The sequence below is a fragment of the Notamacropus eugenii genome, chromosome 1, assembly GCF_028372415.1.
Source record: "Notamacropus eugenii isolate mMacEug1 chromosome 1, mMacEug1.pri_v2, whole genome shotgun sequence".
In the NCBI taxonomy this organism is placed as follows: Eukaryota; Metazoa; Chordata; class Mammalia; order Diprotodontia; family Macropodidae; genus Notamacropus; species Notamacropus eugenii.
In genome coordinates, this window is record NC_092872.1 from 246,529,443 (window position 1) to 246,552,954 (window position 23,512).

Here is a 23,512-nt window from a genome sequence, read left to right on the forward strand (position 1 = left end):
TTGCCTGAACCTTTTTTTAGACTAGTAATAGTTCTCCTGCAATAATTGTGTCAGGAGTAATTGATCTGAGCAAGCTGACCTATATCTTTTTCCTTTCAAAGCCTGGCTCCCAGAAATAGCTTGTCTGCTCCTGCTTCTGCTGTCTCTCCACCCACTCACTTCTTCACCTCTTACAGCCAAGATCCTGACTGCAGCACTCAAAGCTATTTTCTCTACTGCTACCAAAAATCTGTCAGCTGCTAAATCTGATAGACCTTTCTATTCTCATCCCCCCTTTGTCTAGATTTGATGCTGCTAAACATCTTCTTTTCTCTGAGACACTCTCATTTCTTACTCAAAGCAATTCTATGAGGTAGGTACCAAAGGATGAATGGATTTCATGGTGGATAGATAGATGAAGATGGGTGGATGGATAACATATTTGTCAAGCATTTATTATGTATTGAAGGAAGCAGCTGGGTGACTCAGTGGATAGAGTGCTAGCTAGACTTGAGCTGAAATTCAATCTCAGACACTATCTGTGTGACCTTGGGTAAGTTATTGAACCTCTGTTTGCTTTGAGGCACTAGAGAAGGAAATGGAAACCACACCACTCTCTCTGCCGAGAAAATCCTATAGAACACATAGTCCACAGAGTCCCTAAGAGTCAGGAACTACTAAATGACTAAACAACAGTAACACTATATATTGAACACTGCGCTAAGCACTGGTGATACAAATACAAGCAAGCCAGATCATCCTTAACCTTCAGTGAACTCACGGTCCAATGCAGGGAAGACAACAAATCAATTCAATAAATATTTATTAAGCAGCTACTATGTTCCAGGTGTTGAAGAGAGAGAGAGAGAGAGATGGGAGAGCTGGTTCAAAATGTGAATGAATTCACTTAGACCTTCTCTGTAGCCACTGGGAGCTTTATTGACGCAAGAACAGTGGGCCTGAGATTTAGCAAGGAGCTAAACAAAGGCAATGGTATAGGAAAAGGATCAGACTTATGTAGGATGATTTTAGGGTTTCCTTGTGGCAAGTCTTGGGTAAGTCTTGCAAGTCTAGGGTAAGTCTTACAAGATGAAGAAGTCTTGCTAGATAAAGGCACTGGGTGAGGACTATGAATGTCACAAGATAAGGAAATCCCATTCCCCAGGATGAGGGGTGGGGACAGGGATTATCTGGTCCAGGATGAGGGGAAGTTTTGTGGTAAGGGGAGACTTTCACCAAAGGCTTCACAAAGTCGATCGATATTATTTTAACTCTTAGGGCACTGTTCCTATCAACATCACAGGCACTATGCTAAGTGCTAGGATAGAAATAAGAAAAAGCAAACAGCCCCTGACCTCCAGGAGTTTACATTCTAATTGGGGAAGACTGCGCACAAAAGGAAGCTGGAGTGGGGGGTGGGGAGAGAATGGATACCATGGGGTATCTGGCATGTGGGGGGATTCTATTCCTTGGAGTTCAAACCAAGCAGAACTTGGGGAGTTTAATGCTCCACCTTCTAGTTCTCCAGTCAGAGCAGAGAAGAAGCTGAGGGAGTTGGGAAAGTGTTGAATATTCAGAGTTCAATTTGTTATTGTTGTTGAGTCTTTTTAGTCATAGTTGACTCACTGTGACCCCTTTTGGGGTTTTCTTGGCCAAGATACTGGAGTGGTTGGCCATTTCCTTCTCCAATTCTTTTGACAGATGAGGAAACTAAGGGTTAAGTGACTTGCCCAGGGTCACATAGCTGGTAAATATCCGAGGTCAGACTTGAACTCAGGAAGAGGAGATTTCCTGTCTCCAGGCCTGGCATTCTATCCATTGCATTACTAGCTGCCAAAGTTAAAGTAGTAAGGAATAAAGACAGGATTTGAACTCCAAAGACCAAGTTAAAGACCTTTCCAGTCTGGGCCCAGAGAGGGTAAGTGTTCTGGGATTACTCGGTGCTTAACAAAGTATTTAGCACATAAAAGATACTTTTGATTGAGCAAGGTTCTTCGGAGTCTTGAGGCTGTCTGTCCACTGCACTAGGCTATGTTTTGTTAGGAGCCATTATGCCCCAGTTATCAAGAGAAATAGTTTGAAGACTGTGTACCTTGGGGTAGGACTGCTGGTTTCACATCATGAAATTAGCTTGGCACATTTGCGTTCAGCTGCTGTAAGAGTTCAAAGCTAATGGCATGATGTGATTAGAGAGGTGGACAGCTGGGGAGATGACCATAACCGAGGCTCTTCAAGGGCAACCAGCATTTGTGAGGGCATAAAGGGCTGTTTTGCACTCAGGGCTACCCTTCCTGCCTCTATAAAAGACAGTGCCATTGACAAGAAGGCAGTCTATTTGTGCTCGTCTGGTCCCAAGTGGACATTCCAAAGACGCTATTTGAAATAGTGTCTTACTTCCAGAATGAGTGTCTGCACATGCTAGAGGTTGTCCTAACAAGTGTTGAAGAAAAAACAATGACTATTTGTGTTTTGGTCACAGGTTTATCATAAACAATGTATTCACTGAGCATTATTCTAGAGTCAAGCATTGTCCTCCTTGGAGAGAAGGATTCAAACTGGTAGAGTCCATGCGTGCTCTTGGATATATCTTTAACATGAGACATTCTGAAGTTGCTTTTATAAGAAAACCAAACCAGAAAAATGTTATCATATGATAAAACACATTATGCTTAGTAATGGAACAATAGTCACTTAATCTTTCCTTAACATCCCTGGAGAAGAACTCTTCATCCCTCTTTGACCACTCCCAAAGTAATCAAAGGGACTTCCTTAATTGAGGGTACTGCCTTAGGGTGGGGATGGGGAGGGCCAAGATCACACCCTTTATGAGAGGTATTGCTCCTTAAGTTTCACTCACCCTTTTCCATTTTCTGGGCCTGGCTTTTGCTTTTGACCTTTTATACATCTTCCTCAAATTTAATTCAATAAACATTTATTAAAAGAAAGAGGTTTTTGCTTGAGAGGAAGGATTTTATCGAAGGGCATTATTCTCTAAAAATTTTGATTAAATATTGATAAAATCGAGATAAGTCGGGAAAGAACTTTTGAGAGGAGAAATTACTGCCTTAGTATTAATGTATTTGTTATTTTAAAAAATACATTGAATTAAAATAAAATACAGAACAGGCTTTTATTGTGCTTCCGGATAAGAAAGGGTTAATTCAACAAGAATTTTCTGGGCATTCACTATGTGCCTGGTCCTGTGGCTTGTTGGCCCAGGAGACAAAGGTGAATTAAAAAACATTCCCCTTTCTAAAAGACAATCTGTAAGGGAGGTAAGAGCAACAGACCAAAAACACCCTACAAGGAACACTTTGGAGTAGGAGAAGCTGATGAAACAATGCTGTGAAGGTTTTAAGGAAGAAGAGGCCTATTCAGATAGATGGAACAGTGAGGAAGAAGACTGGAGGGAGTCAGGAAGATCAGAGTTCAGATCCATCCTTTATCACACTAGCTATTATTATATCTTGCTAAGTGAATCAGGCTCAAAATCTGTTCATTCAGCTTGTCCTTGACTCTGAGGATCCTCAGCCCTTTCCATCCTCCTATGACTGTTTGTCTATCCAGAATTCCTCTGAAACATCTAGCCAACATGGACAAATATACTATACAAGAAAGAAAGAGGTAAGGCTACCTCCTGTACCTCAGCTTTTTTTCTGGTCCAGCTAATAAGTGTCAGGGGTGGGATTTGAACTGAGCTTTACCATGTTCAAGCTCATTAATGTATCTTTCTACAAGGAGGTGGCTGCTGTTTCAGCTGCTGAATGAGGTTCTCTGCTTTTTAGATGCCCTTTAGAGAAAGACTGAAGCAAATGGCCCTTTGGCAGAAGGAGGGAGAGATTTACTGAACAGTAGTTTGAATTGAAGCCAAACTCTCATTTCAGCAGCACTGACCTGTCGAGCCTCTCAAGAGGCTCGTTCCTTTCTTGTTTTGCTCTGTGCCCTTCCTTTGAGCTGGCAGGTTACTAATTGTATGAAAGCTCCTGCCTCGGGCCAAATGCTGGTTTTAGTGCACTTTCTGGCCAGTCATTTGGAAGGTGCAGAAATGGGTGAAATCCCATTGGATTGAACTCTGGAATAACGATTGCATTGCAGTCCTGTTGGAATGGTTAGCTGTAACATCTGTTGGGTTAAACAAATGTGTTGGGCAGAAAGTTGGCAAATTTGCAGGAGCCAAAAGCCATTTCTTCTGAGAGCGGACACAAGGATGAGCTATCCATACTGTAGCTGTCATGGAAACACTGTTTGGAATGCATTTATTTAACTCATCCATACTTAAAATTTTTTTTAACTTAAAAAAGGGGGAAAAAATAAATACCCAGAGCCTGAACTGGGAAGGAAACTTCAAGATCATCATTTTTGGGGGCAAGTAATAGACCCAGAGAAGTGGCTTGCTCAAGGTCATACTTTGGTGTAGTGAGAAAAAGACTGATTATAGAAAACTTGGGTTCATATTCCTGCTCTATTTTTTTTTTTTTAAGGCAGTTGGGGTAAATGACTTGCTCAGGGTCACACAGTTAAGTGTCTGAGGCTGGATCTGAACTCACATTCTTGAGGTGCTTTATCCACAGTACCAGCTAGCTGTGTACCCCCCTCACCCTCTTTTTTATGATGTATGATATGACCCTAGGTAAGTTCCTAAACTTCTTGGCCTCAGTTTCATCATCTGTAAAGTGAAGATAATAGTACCCTAATCCAGGATTGTTGAGAGACTCCAGTGAGTTGATGTATGTAAAGCAGTTTGTAAGCATTAAAATGTTCCATCAATGTCAATTGTTGCTGTTTTCCTCCTCTTTCATAGTAAAGTTGGAATTCACCAACTCTGAAGTTCTTTCTAACTGTAAAATTCCATGTTGCCTCCTGGCTTCCCAGGCTCTCATGCTGACAGCCCCGCTGGATGTCTCTGGGCCAGAACACTTTCTTTTTCCCTGTTCCCTTAAAATATCTCTTTCTTATATCTTGTATCATTTCCCTTGGGCCCTACTATTTGTTTTCTAATGCGACAACTGATTATCTGAAGAAATTTATCTGTTCTTCTGATTAATATGAAATAATATATATTCCCAGGTCTCAGCAGCTTTTGCAGTTTAAGAGAAGATATTTAGAGATACCTTTACTTATACAAATCCATTCCTAATGATGAGCCTGTGAGGAAAGGATTTTTCTTTGACATTTAATGCATTTCACACTTGGCTCTCAACTTTCTTTCTTTTTTTAAAAAAAAATATTTATTTGTAATTTATGGAATAAAATAAGCATTTCCATAATATAGTATAATTTTAAAAAGATGATTGTATACGAAACTACAAATCTATTATTCCTGAATATATAATAAAGTTATCATGTAAATTTCTTTTTTCACTTTTTTTCTTCCCTCCCCCCACCGCTAAAGATGGCTACCATTAGACACAAATATGTTTATATAAATAAAATCATTCCATTCGTACTTCTGTTTATCAATTTTTTCTCTGGATGCGCATAGGTCCTTTGTAGGTAAGGCTCCTAAAAAACTTCTCTGACATGAAAGATCAGCTATAGATGTATTAAAACTAGCTGACATTTCTTTCTGTAGCCCTTTTAGCATTTTACATGCGTGATCGTTTCCTGTTTGGCTGTGCTCCTTAGGATTTCTCCTTCATGCCAACAAGAACCCCATTATCCTGCATGATTACATTCATCTTGGTACTCACTGTCTTTTCCCTTGGGGCCCATCTGATTGGAGAACTCCTCCCCAAACCTCCACCTAACTGGGATGCCCAGGCCACCATCTCCTCATTGTCTTTGTTCCTTTGGATTTCTCTATCATTCCCCTGGAGGGGAAGGGAGAGGTGCTGGGGGGTATCTTTTCCCCCCCGCCTCCTTTTCACCTTCCTTTTGAATTAGATTAGATTGTAAGTTCCTTGAAGTCAAGGACTTTTCTTTTCCATATTTATATCCCCAAAGTTTAGTACAGTGTCTGGCGTATAGTAGGGACTTAATCAAAGTTTATTGACTATCTGATTTGATCCTCACAACAGTCCGTGGAAAGAGATACTGTGTAGTAATATCTCCCCGTAACAGAGGGGGAAGCTAAGAATAGGAAACATTAGATCTACTTGTGGCCACATAGCTCATAAGCCTTAAAGGGATGATTCAAATTCAGGTTTCTCCTCACTGTTTCTTCCTCTGCATTTCCCCAGAACAAAGGTCAGGGATGGAAGAGGGTCAGGGAGGACCAGCTGGGTAGTGCTCAACATTCAGACCTTGTTCTTACTGCCCTGTTGCCTGTTAGACTGAGAGGAAAGGCTGATCAGCAGGCCTGAAATAGAAAGCAGAACCTGTGGAGAAGTTGGGAAATCTGAGCCAATGTGATGGGCGTGAATCATAGAGGTGGCAGGATTCTGGGTCTTGCAGAGACCCCTAGTGTCATGGTCTCCATACTCTTCTTATTTAGGTGAAGGAACTGAGGTCTAGAAGTGAAGTTATAAGCCTCAAGTCATCCAACTAAACCACTACAAAACCAGAAATCGAATCTAGTCTCCTGGCTCCCAATTCCAGTTCTATTACTTCTTCCTGTTTGACTTTGGGTAAGTAAGTCACTTAACTTTTCTGTCTCCCTGTTTATGTAAGTCTCTAATATAAAATTAGCTTCCTTTAATCCTAGGGGACTGTCTAATGAATCAATCCCACCCTTATACCTGTAAAATTAGAGGGTTAGCCTAGAATCTAGATAATCCCTAATTCTAAATCCTATGATCTTGTGCTCTGAAATTCCATACTGGGATGATTCTTCATCCCCCACCTCCTCATTGTGGAGATCAAAAGCCCTCATTTCTCTCTTGGTTCTTCCTCAAAAAAGCAGTTTCCTCCAATTTGAAAATATTAGTGTCAAATCAAGTCAATAAGCTCATATTAAGCACTCATTGTATGCCAGACACTGCTAAGTGCAAAATAATGTGTCTGAAAGGCTTTTCATATAGTCCTTCTAGGTCCCTGGCTGATACCTTTGACTGAGTCCAAGTTTTATGAAACAAATCTTTTTATTAAGGGGATTTGTTCTGTGAAGTTTGGATTGAGTCAAAGGGCTGCACCTGAGGACCTAGAGGGCCGCCTGTGACCTCGAAGCTTCAGGTTCCCTACCCCTGGGGGAATACATGAAACTTAGTGAACAGGAGGGTATAGCAGGAATAGTTGGGATTTGGGACCAGGGTTTAATCTCAGTTCTGCCACTCACCTGTTCTAGCTGTCTTACTTGTAGTTTTCTGTTTTCTGTTTTCTTTTTTAATTAATTTATTTAACTTTTAACATTCATTTTCACAAAATTTTGGGTTCCAAATTTTTCTCCTCATTTGTCCCCTCACCCTACCCCAAAACACCAAGCATTCTAATTGCCTCTATCACCAATCTGCCCTCTCTTCTATCCTCCCTCCCTTCCCTTGTTCCCATCTTCTCTTTTGTCCTGTAGGGCCAGATAACTTTCTATATCCCATTACCTGTATTTCTTATTTCCTAGTAGCAAGAACAGTACTTGACAGTTGTTCCTAAAACTTTGAGTTCCAACTTCTCTTAATCCCTCCCTCCCCAACCATTCCCTTTGGGAAGGCAAGCAATTCAATATAGGCCATATCTGTGTAGTTTTGCAAATGACTTCCATAATAGTCATGTTGTGTAAGATTAACTATCCTGCCCGCATTGCCTCTATCCTATCCTGCCCCCCATTGCTTCTGTTCTCTCTTTTGATACTGTCCCTCCCCAAGAGTGTTGACTTCAAATTGCTCCCTCCTCCCATTGCCCTCCCTTCCATCATCCCCCCGACCCTGCTTATCCCTTTCTCCCCCACTTTCCTGTACTGTAAGACAGGTTTTCATACCAAAATGAGTGTGCATTTTATTCCTTCCTTTAGTGGAATGTGATGAGAGTAAACCTCATGTTTTTCTCTCACTTCCCCTCTTTTTCCCTCCACTAAAATGTCTTTTGCTTGCCTCTTTTATGAGAGATAATTTGCCCCATTCCATTTCTCCCTTTCTCCTCCCAATATATTTCTCTCTCATTGCTTAATTTCATTTTTTTAAGATATGATCCCATCCTATTTAATTCACTCTGTGCTCTCTGTCTCTGTGTGTGTGTGCGTGTGTGTGTGTGTGTGTGTGTAATCCTACCAACTACCCAGATACTGAAAAGTTTCAAGAGTTACAAATATTGTCTTTCCATGTAGGAATGTAAACAGTTCAACTTTAGTAAGTCCCTTATGACTTCTCTTTGCTGTTTACCTTTTCATGCTTCTCTTCATTCTTGTGTTTGAAAGTCAAATTTTCTTTTCAGCCCTGGTCTTTTCATCAAGAATGCTTGAAAGTCCTCTATTTCATTGAAAGACCATTTTTTCCCCTTAAGTATTATACTCAGTTTTGCTGGGTAGGTGATTTTTGGTTTTAGTCCTAGTTCCTTTGACTTCTGGAATATCATTCCACACCCTTCTATCCCTTAACATAGAAGCTGTTAGATCTTGTGTTATCCTGATTGTATTTCCACAATACTTGAATTGTTTCTTTCTAGCTGCTTGAAATATTTTCTCCTTGACCTGGGAATTCTGGAATTTGGCCACAATGTTCCTAGGAGTTTCTCTTTTTGGATCTCTTTCAGGAGGTGATTGGTGGATTCCTTGAATACTTACTTTGCCCTCTGGTTCTAGAATCTCAGGGCAGTTTTCCTTGATAATTTCATGAAAGATGATGTCTAGGCTCTTTTTTTGATCATGGCTTTCAGGTAGTCCCATAATTTTTAAATTGTCTCTCCTGGATCTATTTTCCAGGTCAATTGTTTTTCCAATGAGATATTTCACATTATCTTCCATTTTTTCATTCTTTTGGTTTTGTTTTGTGATTTCTTGGTTTCTCATAAAGTCATTAGCCTCCATCTGTTCCATTCTAATTTTGAAAGAACTATTTTCTTCAGTGAGCTTTTGAATCTCCTTTTCCATTTGGCTAATTCTGCTTTAGAAAGCATTCTTCTCCTCATTGGCTTTTTGAATCTCTTTTGCCAATTGAGTTAGCCTATTTTTCAAGGTGTTATTTTCTTCAGCATTTTTTTGGGTCTCCTTTAGCAGGGTGTTGACCTGCTTTTCATGCTGTTCTTGCATCTCTCTCATTTCTCTTCCCAGTTTTTCCTCCACCTCTCTGACTTGATTTTTCAAAATCCTTTTTGAGCTCTTCCGTAGCCTGAGCCCATTGAATATTTATTTTGGGTGTTTGGGATACAGAAGCCTTGACTTTTATGTCTTTCCCTGATGGCAAGCATTGTTCTTCCTCATCAGAAAGGATGGAGGGAGATATCTGTTCACCAAGAAAGTAACCTTCTATGGTCTTATTTTTTTTTCCCCCTTTTCTGGGCATTTTCCCAGCCAGTTACTTGACTTCTGAGTTTCCTCTCCACACCCACCTCGCCTCCAGATCTGCCCAGCTAATGCTTGGGGTCTGAGATTCAAATGCTGCTTCCCAGCCTTAGGGCTGCTATTCAGTGTGAGATTAAGTTTAGGTGCTCAGGTGGGGGCAGGGCCACCACATGGGGCTCAGTTCCCTCAGGGGGTTTACGTGGAGACCTTCAACAATGGATCTGAGCTCCTGCCTGCTTTGGGAGCCCATGTCTGCTGTTGCCTCCGCTGCTGCCTCCCAAGGGGGCCTGAGTTATGGGGACACCCCACCCCCTTCTTGGCCAGCCAAAAATAACCTCTCACTGACCTTTGGTGCCTATGGGTGGAGGGACCTGCATGGCTGCTGGAAATTCTGTCCCTGAAGCCTGCTCGGATCTGCTGCTCTTGGTGCCTTGTGGCCAAGGCAGGGCTGGGCTCTGCTCCAGGTCCAGTGTGCGACGGACTTTTCGTGTCAGTTTTTCAGGTCTCTCTGGAACAGAGATCTCCTCCACTCCATTGTTCTGTGGCTTCTGCTGCTCCAGAATTTGTTGGGAGTTCTTCTTTACAGGTATTTTATGGGCTGTGGGTTCGGAGCTAGCATATGTGTAGCTTTCTACTCTGCCATCTTGGCTCCTCCCCCCCTACTTGTAGTTTTCAATCAACAAGCACTTGTTCACTACCTACTAAGTACAAGATTTCCTAGTTGAAGCTGAGTATACAAATACAAAGAATGAAGTAATTTCTCCTCACAAACAACTCAAATTTTAATGGGAAGACAAGCATATATATAATGTACTTATAATTCTATATATTACATAGAATTCTATATATTACATAGAATTATGTATTTCTATGTATTACACACAATATATAGCACATACATTATATATAATATGATATGATATATGTTATACATTATGATATATATCATTATATGATGTGTTATACATTAATAATTGTATATGTATATATAATAAATTTATAATAAATACAATAAAATTACATATAAAATTATATGTGATGTTATATAGAATAAATGTAAAGAATACATATAGTTGCTGAGCTTTAAAGGTAGTTAGAGCTCCAAAAGTCAAAGACAGAGAGAATGTAAAAAATCAGGAAGAGCAAATGGCCTCCCTGCCCTGCTCAGAAGCCACCCAGGAGGCTCACATCCCTTGAGTCACTCCCATGAGTCACACCCAGTAAATGCTGCGGTCAAGACCAAAGCTCCTTTTCAAGTGGGGAATTTGAGGATCAATTAGTCAGGAATTTGGTCTAGATTCCCATCTCACACGCCCAATGCGTGGTTCTGTTTGACCCAGGTAAGAACTCTATAAAAGCCCACCTGGCTTTGGGCACCTTTCTGTCCAGGGCTCTGGTGGACCTGACTTACTCCCATTCCTTGACCATCCCTTCTTATTACATTTCCTCTCCGTAAAACTGGATTGTTTCACTTTCACTGCATTAACTACTTCATTTGCTTTTCTCTCTCTTGTATTGCATCACATCTCAACCACATCAACTTTTGCATTTCAGGGCTAGACCATTAACCAAGGTTGGGTGGCCATTCCTACACCCCTACTTCCCCAGCCACAAATTAGTGAAAGTAGAATACAAGAACTAGACTGGGAACTAATGTCCCAACATCAGGACCTCTTCTTCTAGAACCAGCCCCAAACATGTACCCTTTGGAATTTTTCTCCAGGCATCCTAAGTGGCATTAAAGGGAGATTGCCCCCTTTCCTCTCCCTGTACCTTGGAACCCTGAATCTCACATAAACTAAATTAAGACAGCCAGTTTGGCACATGAGAGGCATGGGAGGGAATGATGTTTAATGAGAATGACAAGAGAGACTGGAATGAGATAGTATCTGAGGATAGATTTGAACTCAGGTCTTTCTGATCCTAGTATCCATGGAACCACCTAGCTGCCTTAACACATGATCACACATGTTCTGTAGGTTTGTAAATGTGGTCACTGTGTGAAGTTTGGAGTGGAAAAAAGGATAGATTGGATTCAGGGAAACCATTTAATAACTAATTTATTCAAGAGGTGTTGAGGATCTACACTGAGGCAGTGATGGTAAATGAGGGGAGGGTATATGAAGGGTTAATAGAATCAGTATTTTCTACCTGATTAAATGTCTGAGCTGGGGAAGAGTGAACTTGACTTTGAGATGTTAACTGGAAGGATGGCGGTGCCTTCTTCAGAAACTGGAAAGTTTGGAGAAAGGGGAATTTGGGGCTAGAGGTGAGGGAAAGACAATGAGATTCATGTTAAATTTGATAGGCCAGCTAAGTTGTGGAAATGCAGTCATTTGTATTTGAGCCTTAAAGCATGGTAGCTAGCTGTGAACCCCTGGGAAATTGACTAGGGAACTCACCCTCTCTGAGTGATCTGCCTTTCACTATAATTATCTTCTCTCTCCCATACTGGACTTAAATCAATCTTAAAAGATCCAAAGGTGCCAAGGAAACATTTAGAAGTAGAGGGAGAATCATCTAGCAAGCTTTATTTTTTTTTACCCCAAACAAAAATTGAATCTGAAAGGGACCTAAATAAGTAACTATAGGAACTGAAACTCTATTTCAAAATCATTATGACTGGAAAGTAAAGATTGTTTGAATTTTTGAATGCCAACGAGTCCCCTTCCTGTAGGGTCCTGCCTTGGGGAAGTGAAGCCCTGAAACTGAGTTGTTTGTCCAAGTGTGTTTGTTCCTAGTAGACCCAGTCTCCCTCTCCCCAGACCTGCTTTTGTCATTCCCTTCAATTTGCTGTAATCTCTTTTACTCCACTGAACTGCTCTCCAAGGTCACTGTTGACTTCCTAATCCTTAGATCCAAAGACCATTTCTCAGTCCTCCTTCTCCTTGACTAGTCTAGTTTTTGGTGCTTACTAAATTTCTCCTCTCACTGTTCTCTCCTCTCTTAGCTTTCTTCTCTGCTCTCTCTTGGCTCTCCTCCCTCTTCACTGACTGCTCCTCTTCTTTATTAGCTCCTGTTATGTGCCTCTTTCCTTTTAAACCTAGGTGTTCCCCAGAGTTCTGTCCTTGGCCGCTTTCCCTTCTTTCTTTACATTCTGATCTTTGGCAGTCCTCAAAGTTCACTTCTATGCAGATGATTCTCAGACTGTTATTTCCAGCCCCAACTACTTTCCTGAGTTCTGAACCCACATTTCTACTAGCCAATAGGGTGTCTTCACTTCCTTATCAACACCTTAAAGTGAACACCTCCAAAGCAGACTGCCAAGCTTCCCCTGAAGCCTATTCCTCCTTTGACTTCCCACTTTCTATCAGTGATGTCAGTGTTTAGCCAGTTGCCTGCACTTTAGACATCAGTCACCTCTGATGTCTAAAAGTCTTTCCTCTTTCTTCTTTTCTTAGGTCTAATTAATACCCAACTGCTCGTGTTTTTGCAACTGTGACATCTCTTAGATCTATTCTGTCTGTTATCGCTATAGTCTGTACCCTCATTTTATGCACCTGTACAGATTTGTCTGTCTGTCCATCTTTCTGTATCTCTCTCTCTACACACGCATACACACACACACACACATATAGATATGTATATACCCACATAGCTATATATGTTTGTATGTATATATGTGTGTATGTATATGTATATGTGGTGCATATGTACAAACATACATAGATATGTGGGTATATGTATATCTATGTGTGTGGGTGTGGGTGTATTCCAGTACAGGTTATTGCAGTGGAGGAGATACATAGATAGATAGATAGATAGATAGATAGATAGATAGATAGATAGATAGATAGATAGGTAGGTAGGTAGCCTCAGCTGCAATCACCTATAGTGGAAAGAGGACTAGATGTATTGAGACAAGGATTCAAATCCTGCCTCTTGTGTTTACTAATTATAAGACCTTGGTCAAGTCACTTCTCTTCTCTAAACCCCAGTTTCCCAGGACAAATATCATAGTTATATGTGCTTTGTAAACCTTAAAGGGTGATTTAAATCTTACCTATTATTTAACCTAACCACTCTCTGAGCTTCTAGTCTTCCATTTAGTCAATGAACATCTATTAAACACCTGTTATGGGTCAGAAACTGTGCTAAGCCCTGGGGGTACAAAAAGAAGCAAAAGATAGTCCCTGCCTGCAAGGAGCTCCCACTCTTATGGGGGAGATGACATGCAAATAAATACATACAAATGATATACAGGATCAATAGGAAAAACTAACAGAGGCAAGGCACTAGAATTAAGAGTGGTTGGGGAAGCTTCCAATAAAGTAAGGGATTTTAGTTGGGACTTAAAAGAAGTCAGGGAAACTATAGGCAGAAATAAGGATGGAGGGCACTATAGGCATGGAGGACAGCCAGAGAAAATACTTGGAGCCAAGAGATGGAGGATCTTGTTCCAGGAAGAGCCAGGAGGCCAGGGTCACTGGCCTGAAGATGTAGAGGGGAGTGAAGTAAAAGAAGACTGGGAAAGTATTGATTATGAAAGGCTTTGAATGCCAAACTGAGCATTTTGTATTTGATTCTGAAGGCTATAGGGAGCCTTGAAAACTTACTGAATAATGGGATGACAGAGTCAGATTTGTGCTTTAGAAAAGATGCTTTGGTGGCTTCCAAATGACTTTCTAGGCTCATCTGTCTTTTACACTGTTTCTGGGTTAATTTTCTTTACTCTAAGGGTTGTAATGTGATTCCTCTATTGATATGAAGGCAGTAGCAATAATTATGTGAATTTATATAGAGTATTTTACAGTTTAAGAAATGATGTCACATGTTTTATATTTGATTCTCACAACAACTTGATGAGGTGGTCAGTAGAGGCATTTTTTAATTTGGTTTTTTTTTTTGTCCTAAAAATTTTATTGGTGCTTAAAAAAAATCACAATAATTTTCAAATATACACTTTCTTCCTTTCCTTCCCTTGCCTCACTCAGTGCACATTCCCTTGCAACATGCTTGGGAAGGGCTAATCAAAACTAGCTAAGAAATCCCTGGGGCCTGGCATTTGATGCAGTATTCCATCCTCAGCCCCCACTTTCCCTCCTCATTTCCCCTCCCCCCTATTCTCCAATGGAAAGAATGAAGCAGTTTTCCTTACCTCCTCGTAGTATCTTTTGAATTACATAGTTTTCAGCTATGACTTGTAGTCATTATGTTTATGCTTTTCTGAAATTCTACTCAATTCAAGTCACATCAGTTTCTATGAGTCATCGTTCATGATTCTCTCTCTTATAGTGCAACAATAATCTATTATATTCATGTATCACAATTTGGTAGTCATCAGTTGAGATGGTTATTCCCATTTTGCAGATGAGGAAGCTGAGACTCAGTCATTTATTCAGCTAGTGAGTAGCCAAGCTGAGATCTGAACCCAGGTGATCTGTTCAGCATTCATTTTGAAGGGAATAGTCTTACCAGACTAATTTCATTTACTTTTTTCCTCAGCTTTTGTTTCCTTAGCAGAGTGCCTGCCCTGTAATAGATGCTTAATAAATGCTTATTGGTTTTTTGACTGCAAAGCAGTAGGTCAGGAGATTGCTGGAGATCAGAGGAGTCAAACTTAAGTCCCCCAAAGACAGCCAAATTATATTAAAATGTCATTGGGAAGTATTTAAGAAAATAAGTAAAAATGTATTAATACAGTATAGATAATGTGAATTTGTGGTTTTCTAAGTCATTATGTAGCTAGCAGTGATCTTTTTCCACTTGAGTTTGACATCATTACAGTAGATTGTTCACTTATGTCAAGATAGCAACAGGGTAAGAGGCATAGAGCTAGCACTGGTTGATGGGATTCAAAAAAATCTTGACATATGAGACTATTATAAAGACCTGAACTTGAATGCTTCCTCTGACACTTAGTTGTGTGGTCTTGGATAAGTTACAATGTCTCTGTCTCAGTTTCCCCATGTGTAAAAGATGAATTATAATAGTACCTACCTCACAAGGCTATTGAGAGGATCAAATGTGATGATCTATATTGCTAATCATAACTCACTATATAAATTTGAACCTTCATTACTGCTATTATTAATAAGAAGAAATTAAGTAAGGATAAATGTAAAGTCATATACTGGGGTTTGAAAAAGTTAGTAAGTGCTCAGGTCCAACTTGTAACACATATGCAAGGCTGGAAGAAACATCATTAGATAACAGTTTGTCTGGAAAAGCAAAACAAACAGACTTGTTCATATTAGGGTGGACTGCAGACTTAGTGGGTCAGCAATGAGGTATATCAGCCCCTGAGCATGGTGCTATGGAAAGAACATTAGGCTAAATGTCAAGGCATGAGTTGTGGTTGTTCCAATACTTAGCTTTCCCGTAGAACTGCTTAAGCTCTGGAATACCATTTCCTCCTTTATAAAGTCACGGGGGCAGGGTTGGACTGGGTAATTTCTAAGGTACTTTACAGCTCAAAAATCTATAATTCTGGAATTTTGCTAAAATTCCCCTTGTGGGTCCACTCTTCCAACTTTCATTCTCATAGTTTCAGGTCCCCAGAGGGGCAGTTCATGATCTTTAAAAAAGATAATGTTCCAGTTTTCCCCCAAAAAAGTGGGAGGTGGTGGGTGAAGAGAGATGATGTCTTCAAACTTTAGGCTGGTGGGTTTTGAATACAGGCCAAAGTCTAGAACTCATATTGAAGTGGATGTTATTCCCCGCCCCCCCCCCCCCCAAAGCCCCTGGGTTGAGAAATGTCTATTGAGTTTCTAGGCAGGGTTGGGCCGCCCCTCCTTTGCCAAGCAGCCACTTTCAGTTGTGCCCCCTTGCCTAGCAGCCCCTAGGAGCCCCCCTCTCTGTTGTGCCCCCTTGCCTAGCAGCAACTTGAACCCCTGTCAAAACTGTTCTGTGAGATATGTTCGCTGTCAAGGCTGTACCGGGAAGTGCTGAAATGCTTAAAAGGTACACACACACCTTGTTCAGTGCTGCCTCCTCTGGGTTTATGCGTGAGACAGCTGCCGGCCCGCTAAAAAATACGCTCTCACAATTCCCAATTGACTCTTGCCTGTGCTTTTTCTCGGTCCATCCATTTCAATATTAAAGGGCAGGTTTGTAAGCATTTACAAAGAGAATCAAGTGGTGATTACAAAAGACCAACATGGCTTCATCAAGGGTAATTTCTTATGCCAGGCTAACCCACTATCTTTCTTTTGACAGGATTGTTGTTAGACTGACAGATTAGGGGAATAGTATAGGCATGGAGTATTTTGATTTCAGAAAAGTGTTTATCAGTTTCTGGTGGACTGTGGGCCTCCATCACCCTGGTCTATTCCCAGATGCTGTCACTGGTGCCCATCATCACTTCCCCCACCAGGCCAGTTTAGATAACTTCCTAAGCTTTTTCTCACTAAGAAATTCTGACTCTTGCAGACATTCAGCAAACATTTATTAAGTGCTTACTATAGGCCAAGCACTGTGCTGAGTACTTGGAATATAAAGAAATGCAAAAACATAGTGCCTGCCCCTGCCCTCAAGTAGCTTCTCCTTTTAATGGAGTAACCAGCATGCAAACAGTTATTCATACACAGTATACACTGGGATGGAAGGCAATGGCATTTTCTGATGATTGTGACTGTCGGCCATTGGCTCCCCTGAACAACATAGCCTTGTGACTTTGTTCATAAACCCTTTTTGGTTTCTTGGCAGATTATCTCAGAGGCCCCCACAGAGCTGCTGGTCAGGATGGAAGAAGACTGCCTGCCCAATTCACATGTGCTCATCAGTGACAGTAAATCAATTCTGAAGTAGGTGCTTCCTTCTTCCACTGGGAAAGGGTCATGGAATGGCAGGCTCATTGGTTTTCCTTTGCCCTAATTGCTTTACTCCACTTGTTGGGCAGAGGTTGATTCAAATTTGAGGTGCTGCTTTGTGTCTTCTGTCATTGGCTAATCTTAGGAGTTATGTATAAAGTGAGGGAGAGTTAGATAGTAGGCAAAAAGGCTTGGGTTCAAATCTCATCTCTGCTGGTAACTAATGTTGTGACCTAGGGCCACCCAGTCACTTAACCTCCTTGATGTTCAGTTTCCTCATCCATAAAATGAGGAAGGGGGTGACTAGAACTCCCTGAAGTTCCCTTCTAATCCTGGCAGTTTATGATTCTCATAATTATAATATTCTCATAGGTATTATGATTTTTATAAAGTAAAATAATACAAACATTATACCAACTCTGCCAGTTTTCTCAGGAAAAATCTTTCATGTGATTGCCTCCACAGAACTGAGAAATCATGTGATGAATAATTTGCTTCATTTACCACTCTGGGTCTCAGTTTCCTCATCTGTAAAATGAGGGTGTTTGACTAGATGACCTCTAAGTTTCCTTCAAGTGTTATATATATATTACCCTGTGATCCTCTGGCTTTCTCTTTGCAAGGCAGGATATGATGGCCAACTGTCCTGACATGTCCTTGGAGGGACTCTGAAGGGAGGGAGGGATTGAGGGGAACCAGTCTGGGGTTGGGCTTAGGTAAGTAAGAAACAGAGAAGTGGCAAGGATGCTCTCATTACTTTCAGTGACCTCTTCTCTTCTCAACATTTTACTGTGCCCAACCCTACCATTCCATCTCACCATTCTTAACTCTTTCTTACTCATAAATATAGTGTATGTATACATGAACATGGCCACAGAGTCCTCTTTCTTGGGAAAAATATAGAAGTTAATAATGTGAGTGGGTGAGCTAGGTAGTGTGAGGATGGGATTTGTTCCCAGACCTAGAGATGGTTTAGTGTAGAAATGCTTTGTGCTTATATAATGTTTAGTACTTTCTCCAATTCTTTAGCTCTGTTATCCTATTTGAACCTATGAAGCAGCAGCACAAGTCTTGGTGGCCTCATTTGACACGTCCTATATGGCACAAACAGTGTTAAATTCTCTAATGTCACATAGCAAATTTTTCATTACCATTCTCCTGACTCCTAATCCAATGTTGGTCATCTTCATGTCACAAGCCTAAATTTGTGTTTTGATCCCTGCAGATCAGAGCTCTTATCTCTGCTGAAAACATACAATTGTTATCATGAAGGAAGAAGCTTCCAGCTGAGACATCGAGAGGTAAGATTTTGGTTTAATATAGGAAAAGGATTTGGGCTGAGTAAGCAAAGTTTTGAGAAAACCCAGACATTCTAAATGTGCTATGGGAGAGAGTTACCATGACTGGAGATCAGGGCCTGTGCTCAATCACATTGTATGCTCCTTATTCACCACAATATCACCACTATCATAACTGGGTTTTTTTGGGGTTTTTTTTTTGGAGGGGGAAAGGCAAGGCAGTTGGGGTTAAGTGACTTGCCAAAGGTCACATAGCTAGTTTGTGTTTGTCCTTTGTTGCTGAGGAAGACCATGCCATCAGAGAAATGATGACATGACTTGCACTTGACTTCGTTTTGAGTGAAGGAGGGTTGTGCAGGTCACCAGCGTCACTTCTCCTCCAGAACCATCTGAATCTAGTGACCAGATATTCAACAGGATGACTGCAGATGACCCAGGATGCACTGGGAGACCCTGGGCCCTTTAGGCGAAGGTCTTGGCAGGTACTCATTTAGGGAGAGGTAACACCCATTCATTAAAGAGGACTGTTTAAGAAGTAGCCAGGGTATGGCCCCTTTAATGAGGCCAAGAAAAAGAAAGACATCAGGCTGGAAGGGAAGCAGTAACAGTTACTATTGATAATCACTCTAAAGCCAGGAGGGTCCAGAAGAGCCCTTGGGCAGGGGCCCATTGGTGTCCTAGCTTCAGAGTGCTGTAGGTTTAAGGTTTTGGAAAAGGAAAAGACAGAACAGGACAAGAAAGGAGTGTCAAGCCACCGAGGTCAGATCTGAACTGGAGCCAGTTCTCAATTCACTGCGCCAACTAGCTTCCCCCATAATGTTTTTTAGGTAAATTTTCTTAATTTTAATTAATATTTATTATATCTATATTAATTTTATTAATTTATTACTAATTATTAACAATAATTAATCTTAATAAAAATTTAGGTAAAATGGGCTGATAACATAATAAGACTAGAATAAACCTTAGAAAATATCCATAACAGTGATTCTTAAAATGGGGTCTGTGATTTGCAAATATGCATATATATATATAATACATACACATATACATATACACACACATATATGTATACATATACATACACACTTATAGATAACGATAACTCTTTAACTAAAATTGGTTTCCTATGTAACCTTACATAATTTCTTTTGTGCCTTTAAAAACATGATTCTGAGAGGAGATCTAGAAGCCTCACTCGACTATTAATGGGGTCCACAAAATAAAATAGCTGTTAAGGATCCTTATCCAATCTTACCCTATCATTTTATAGATAAGGAAACTAAGCCATCAAAATTTCAAAGGCTATCCCCAAGAAAATGTGACCAGAGTTACAACACTAGTTTGTAAAGCTTTAAAAGCAATTGTAATTTTCTCCGAGAGAGTATCCTTGGAGGGGAAGAGATATCCCAAGAAGGAAACCTGCATCTTGAGGAGGATGTTGGAAAGGAAGGGAGGGGGGGAGAAGTAGCTACAGTGATTCATCTTACCACCTGCTTCTACACTCCTGACTGCTCTCCTGAGTCATTCCAATAGCTACCCTATTCCAAGAATAATTACAGTTCCCCTCCTTTCTCAAAATGGGGCATCTGGGGTCAACAGTTAGAATTAAAAAAATTTTATTGGGTGCCTACTATATATATGATATTATTGTGATTAAAAGAACAAGGTCGCTTCCATCAGGGAGTTTGCAATATGGAAAAGGAGTTAACAGAGATACATGTATGGAATTGGAGAGAAGGTCTAGACAAAGGGATCTTCACCTTTTTTGTTTCATGGACTTCTTTGGTAGTCTGGTAAAACTTATGGGTCCTTTCTTAGATTCATGCTTTGTTGATTTTATTTAAATAAAAAGAAATGTTCCATATCTGTTTGAGATTAGTGAAAATAAATATGTATTTCCCCTGGCCAAGTTCATGGACCCCCTGAAATCTATCCAGAGTCCTTAATGATATGTAGATCTCAGGTTAAGAATTCCTCATCTGTACCAGTGATGTCATTGGTGTAGGGAACTACCAGATGGGAAAACTCTATCAGTGAAGGTCAGCACCTGTAATTTATAGTCTTAAGGGATTTACCCAATGAATTGGTTAAGTAACTTGCAAAGGGTCAGTTTATGGCTGAGGCAGGACTTGAATACAGATCTTCCTCATTCCAAGACCAAGTTATCCATTGTACTATATTAAATTTGGTGCATATAATAAGAATGTTCATGCTAATATTATTTATTATTGTTGTTATTAATTAACATTTACATAGTGTTTTACATTTGACAAAGGCCTTTCCTCACAATATTTCTGGATATCTGTTGGTATAAGTATTATTATTCCCATCTCATAGATGAGAGATGTTGAGAGACTTTAAGTTCCCCAGATCACTCCAGCTAGCTACAGAGCAAGACCTCAAGCCCAAATTTGACTCTCACTCTGAAGGTCAATGACTGTTCCCGTACATGACGCTTCCGTCCATCTGGCATTAGCATCTGACTTATCCCTCAGGATTTCTGAAATATGAATGACTTTCTAACCCAGGATCCAATTTCCAATCATGATACTAAAGATACTTATGGAGAAGTCTCTGACAACTCTGATTTCCCAGGCTTTTGTGAGTCTTTTTACCTATAGCTGCACACTTCATCTGTTAACTAACCTGACTTCTTGTCTTAACATTAACTTCAGGTTAACCTGACTTAACCCTTCCCTCTTGGTGGCTAAAGAGCTGGTCCCCTTCTCTGAATATGATGATTTTTTTTAAAGCAGCAAGGACACAATGTTCTGGAATAAAGTTTATTCTATTTCTAGCACAGGCTTCCGATGGAACCCACAGATGCTTAGTTGGACATTTATTCATCCATCACTATCTATTTACTGTTTGCATAACACTGGAGGATACAAGAATACATGATCTTCATTACAGAAATAGAAATGTAGGTCTAGAGAGCTAAATAACTTGCCCAAAGACTGTCTTAGTTATCTTTGAATCTCTCCATATGTACCTAGTATAGTACATTGCATACAATAGGCTCCCAAGAAGGGTCAAATGGGTTGTGTGACTGGACGTAGTACTCCAGGAACTTTCAATATGTACACGTTACAGAGACAGATTTAGGTGCACTCTAAGATAGAACTTCAAAGGTCCTAATCATCAGATCTAAAAATAATAAAATAGACTGCCTCATGAGATAGTGATTTGGCCTTCACTGGAGGTATTCAAGCAGAGTCTGGGTGACCACTTTGTCAGAATTTTGTATTTGAACGATTGATCTACCGTCATTGTCTCTGTTTTCTTCTTACCCTTGTCTGTCACATAATACAGATCACGAGAGTGAAGTTCCCAACCCCCATCCTTTAGGGGATTATTTGTGAAGGAAAGGAGTCACTTGTGTGACCTTAGGCAAGTTACTCATATTCTCTGGGCCTCAATTTACTCATCTGTAAAATGAGGGAGTTATGGTCACTTAACTTTTTTGACCCCGTATGCCTATCAATAAAAAAATTTGAGCATACATCCCTTATATTTGTGCATTTATATGTATACATACACACATACATACTTCCTTACTAATAGATACGTATCATAAGCATGTACAAAATTAAGAAATCCAGAAAGAATGAGATAAAGATGAAATAAATGTTTTTAAAGTATTTTGTTTTATTCATTAGTGGTACAAAAATTTTTATTTTCAATAAAATATGGTTGTTGTTCAACTAGTTGTTCAGTCATGTCCAACTCTCTGCACTCTGGACCCTTCTGTCCTCTACTATCTCCCCAAGACTGTCCAAGCTCATTGCTTCCATGACACTATCTATCCATCTCATCCTCTCCTGTCCTCTTTTCCTTTTGCCTTCAGTCTTTCCCAACATCAGGGTCTTTTCCAATAAGTCCCATGATGTGGCCAAAGTATTTAAGCTTCAGCTTCAGTGTTTGACATTCCAATACATAACCTGAATTGATTTCAAGTATTGACTAATTTGACCTTGCTGACCAAGGGACTTCCAAAGGCCTTCTGCAGCACCGCAGTTCAAAAGTGTTAGTTCTACGGTGCTCAGCTGTTCTGATAGTCCAGCTCTCATACATTACTACTGAAAAAAAAACAAAACATATAGACTTGTTGTTGTTGTTGTTTGAAAGCAATGTTATTAAGTAGTCATCATTTTCAAGATTCCCGAGGATGTCCAGAGTATAATGTAGACTGGAAAATAATAATTTCTTGTTAGTAATCAGTTAGTTAGTTAACTGGATCAAAGCAACTAGTCATGTAGGTGAATATCTAAAGACACCTTCAGTGAAAGATACAGCATGCAACATGATAATGGTTACCAAACAGCAGCTTTTCAGCAAACATAATGCTTTTCTGAGTGTAGATGTTCCTCATATGATGTAAAAAACAGCAAAAGTGGTATATCTCTGATTTCATCTCAAACAAAAATTTTCAGTATAAATGTATTCTTTTTTTTTTAATGTGGTTTTGCTAACTGAATAGACTTGCCTGAATTTCCCTTTCATGGTTGAATATCTTAATTGTGGTTTTGTATTCATGTGAAAGACAGGAAGAAAGCTAGTTTGACTAGAATGAATTGTGCAGAAAGGGGAGTAATCTATAATAAAGCTGTGTAATGTGGTATGATGAAGGGTTATGAAGGCCTTTAAATGTCAAAGAGAGTAGTCCATGAGTCAGTAAACATTTAAGTGCCTAGCCTGTTGAGGCACTGAGCTAAGTGCTGGGAAAGGTGAAGGGTGACGACAGTGAGCTAGAGTGCTGACTCTGAATGGGGAGAAGATACAAAGGATGTTGTAGACTTGGAAATGACCAGGCTTAGCAACTGTTTGAATATGTAGGGTGAGTGAAATTGAGGAATTCGGGGTAACACCTAACTAATTGAAAGGCTGGTGATAAAGCCCTTGACAGAAACAGGGAAAGTCAAAAGAAGCAATGACTGAGGAGTGGGCTGGGGAGATAGATATGTCAGAAGATCTCTGAAGCCCATCACAATTCCATCATGCCTGCTCATCCTAGGTGACTCACTCTGTACTACCCAAAAGGAGAGCAGAGAAGGAAGCAAGGCTCTTGTTCATTGGTCACTACCTTTCAACTTACCTAATAAGTAACACCTGCC

At 40.2% G+C, this 23,512-nt stretch overlaps 1 protein-coding gene across 6 annotated transcripts in view; it reads left to right on the top strand.

Moving 5' to 3' along the window:
• RASSF4 (Ras association domain family member 4) overlaps nt 1-23,512 on the top strand; it is a 73,749-nt gene that overhangs the window by 15,061 nt on the left and 35,176 nt on the right. For 4 of the 6 annotated variants that reach the window (XM_072628433.1, XM_072628432.1, XM_072628430.1 and 1 more), the window contains exons 2-3: nt 16,994-17,091; nt 18,323-18,398. In XM_072628433.1, the coding sequence (XP_072484534.1) occupies nt 17,030-17,091; nt 18,323-18,398 (138 nt within the window). In that variant the 5' untranslated portion in view covers nt 16,994-17,029. Of the gene's footprint in view, nt 1-6,412; nt 6,546-16,993; nt 17,092-18,322; nt 18,399-23,512 lie in introns of those variants that run through there. The other 2 variants (XM_072628435.1, XM_072628434.1) reach the window with 2 other exon arrangements.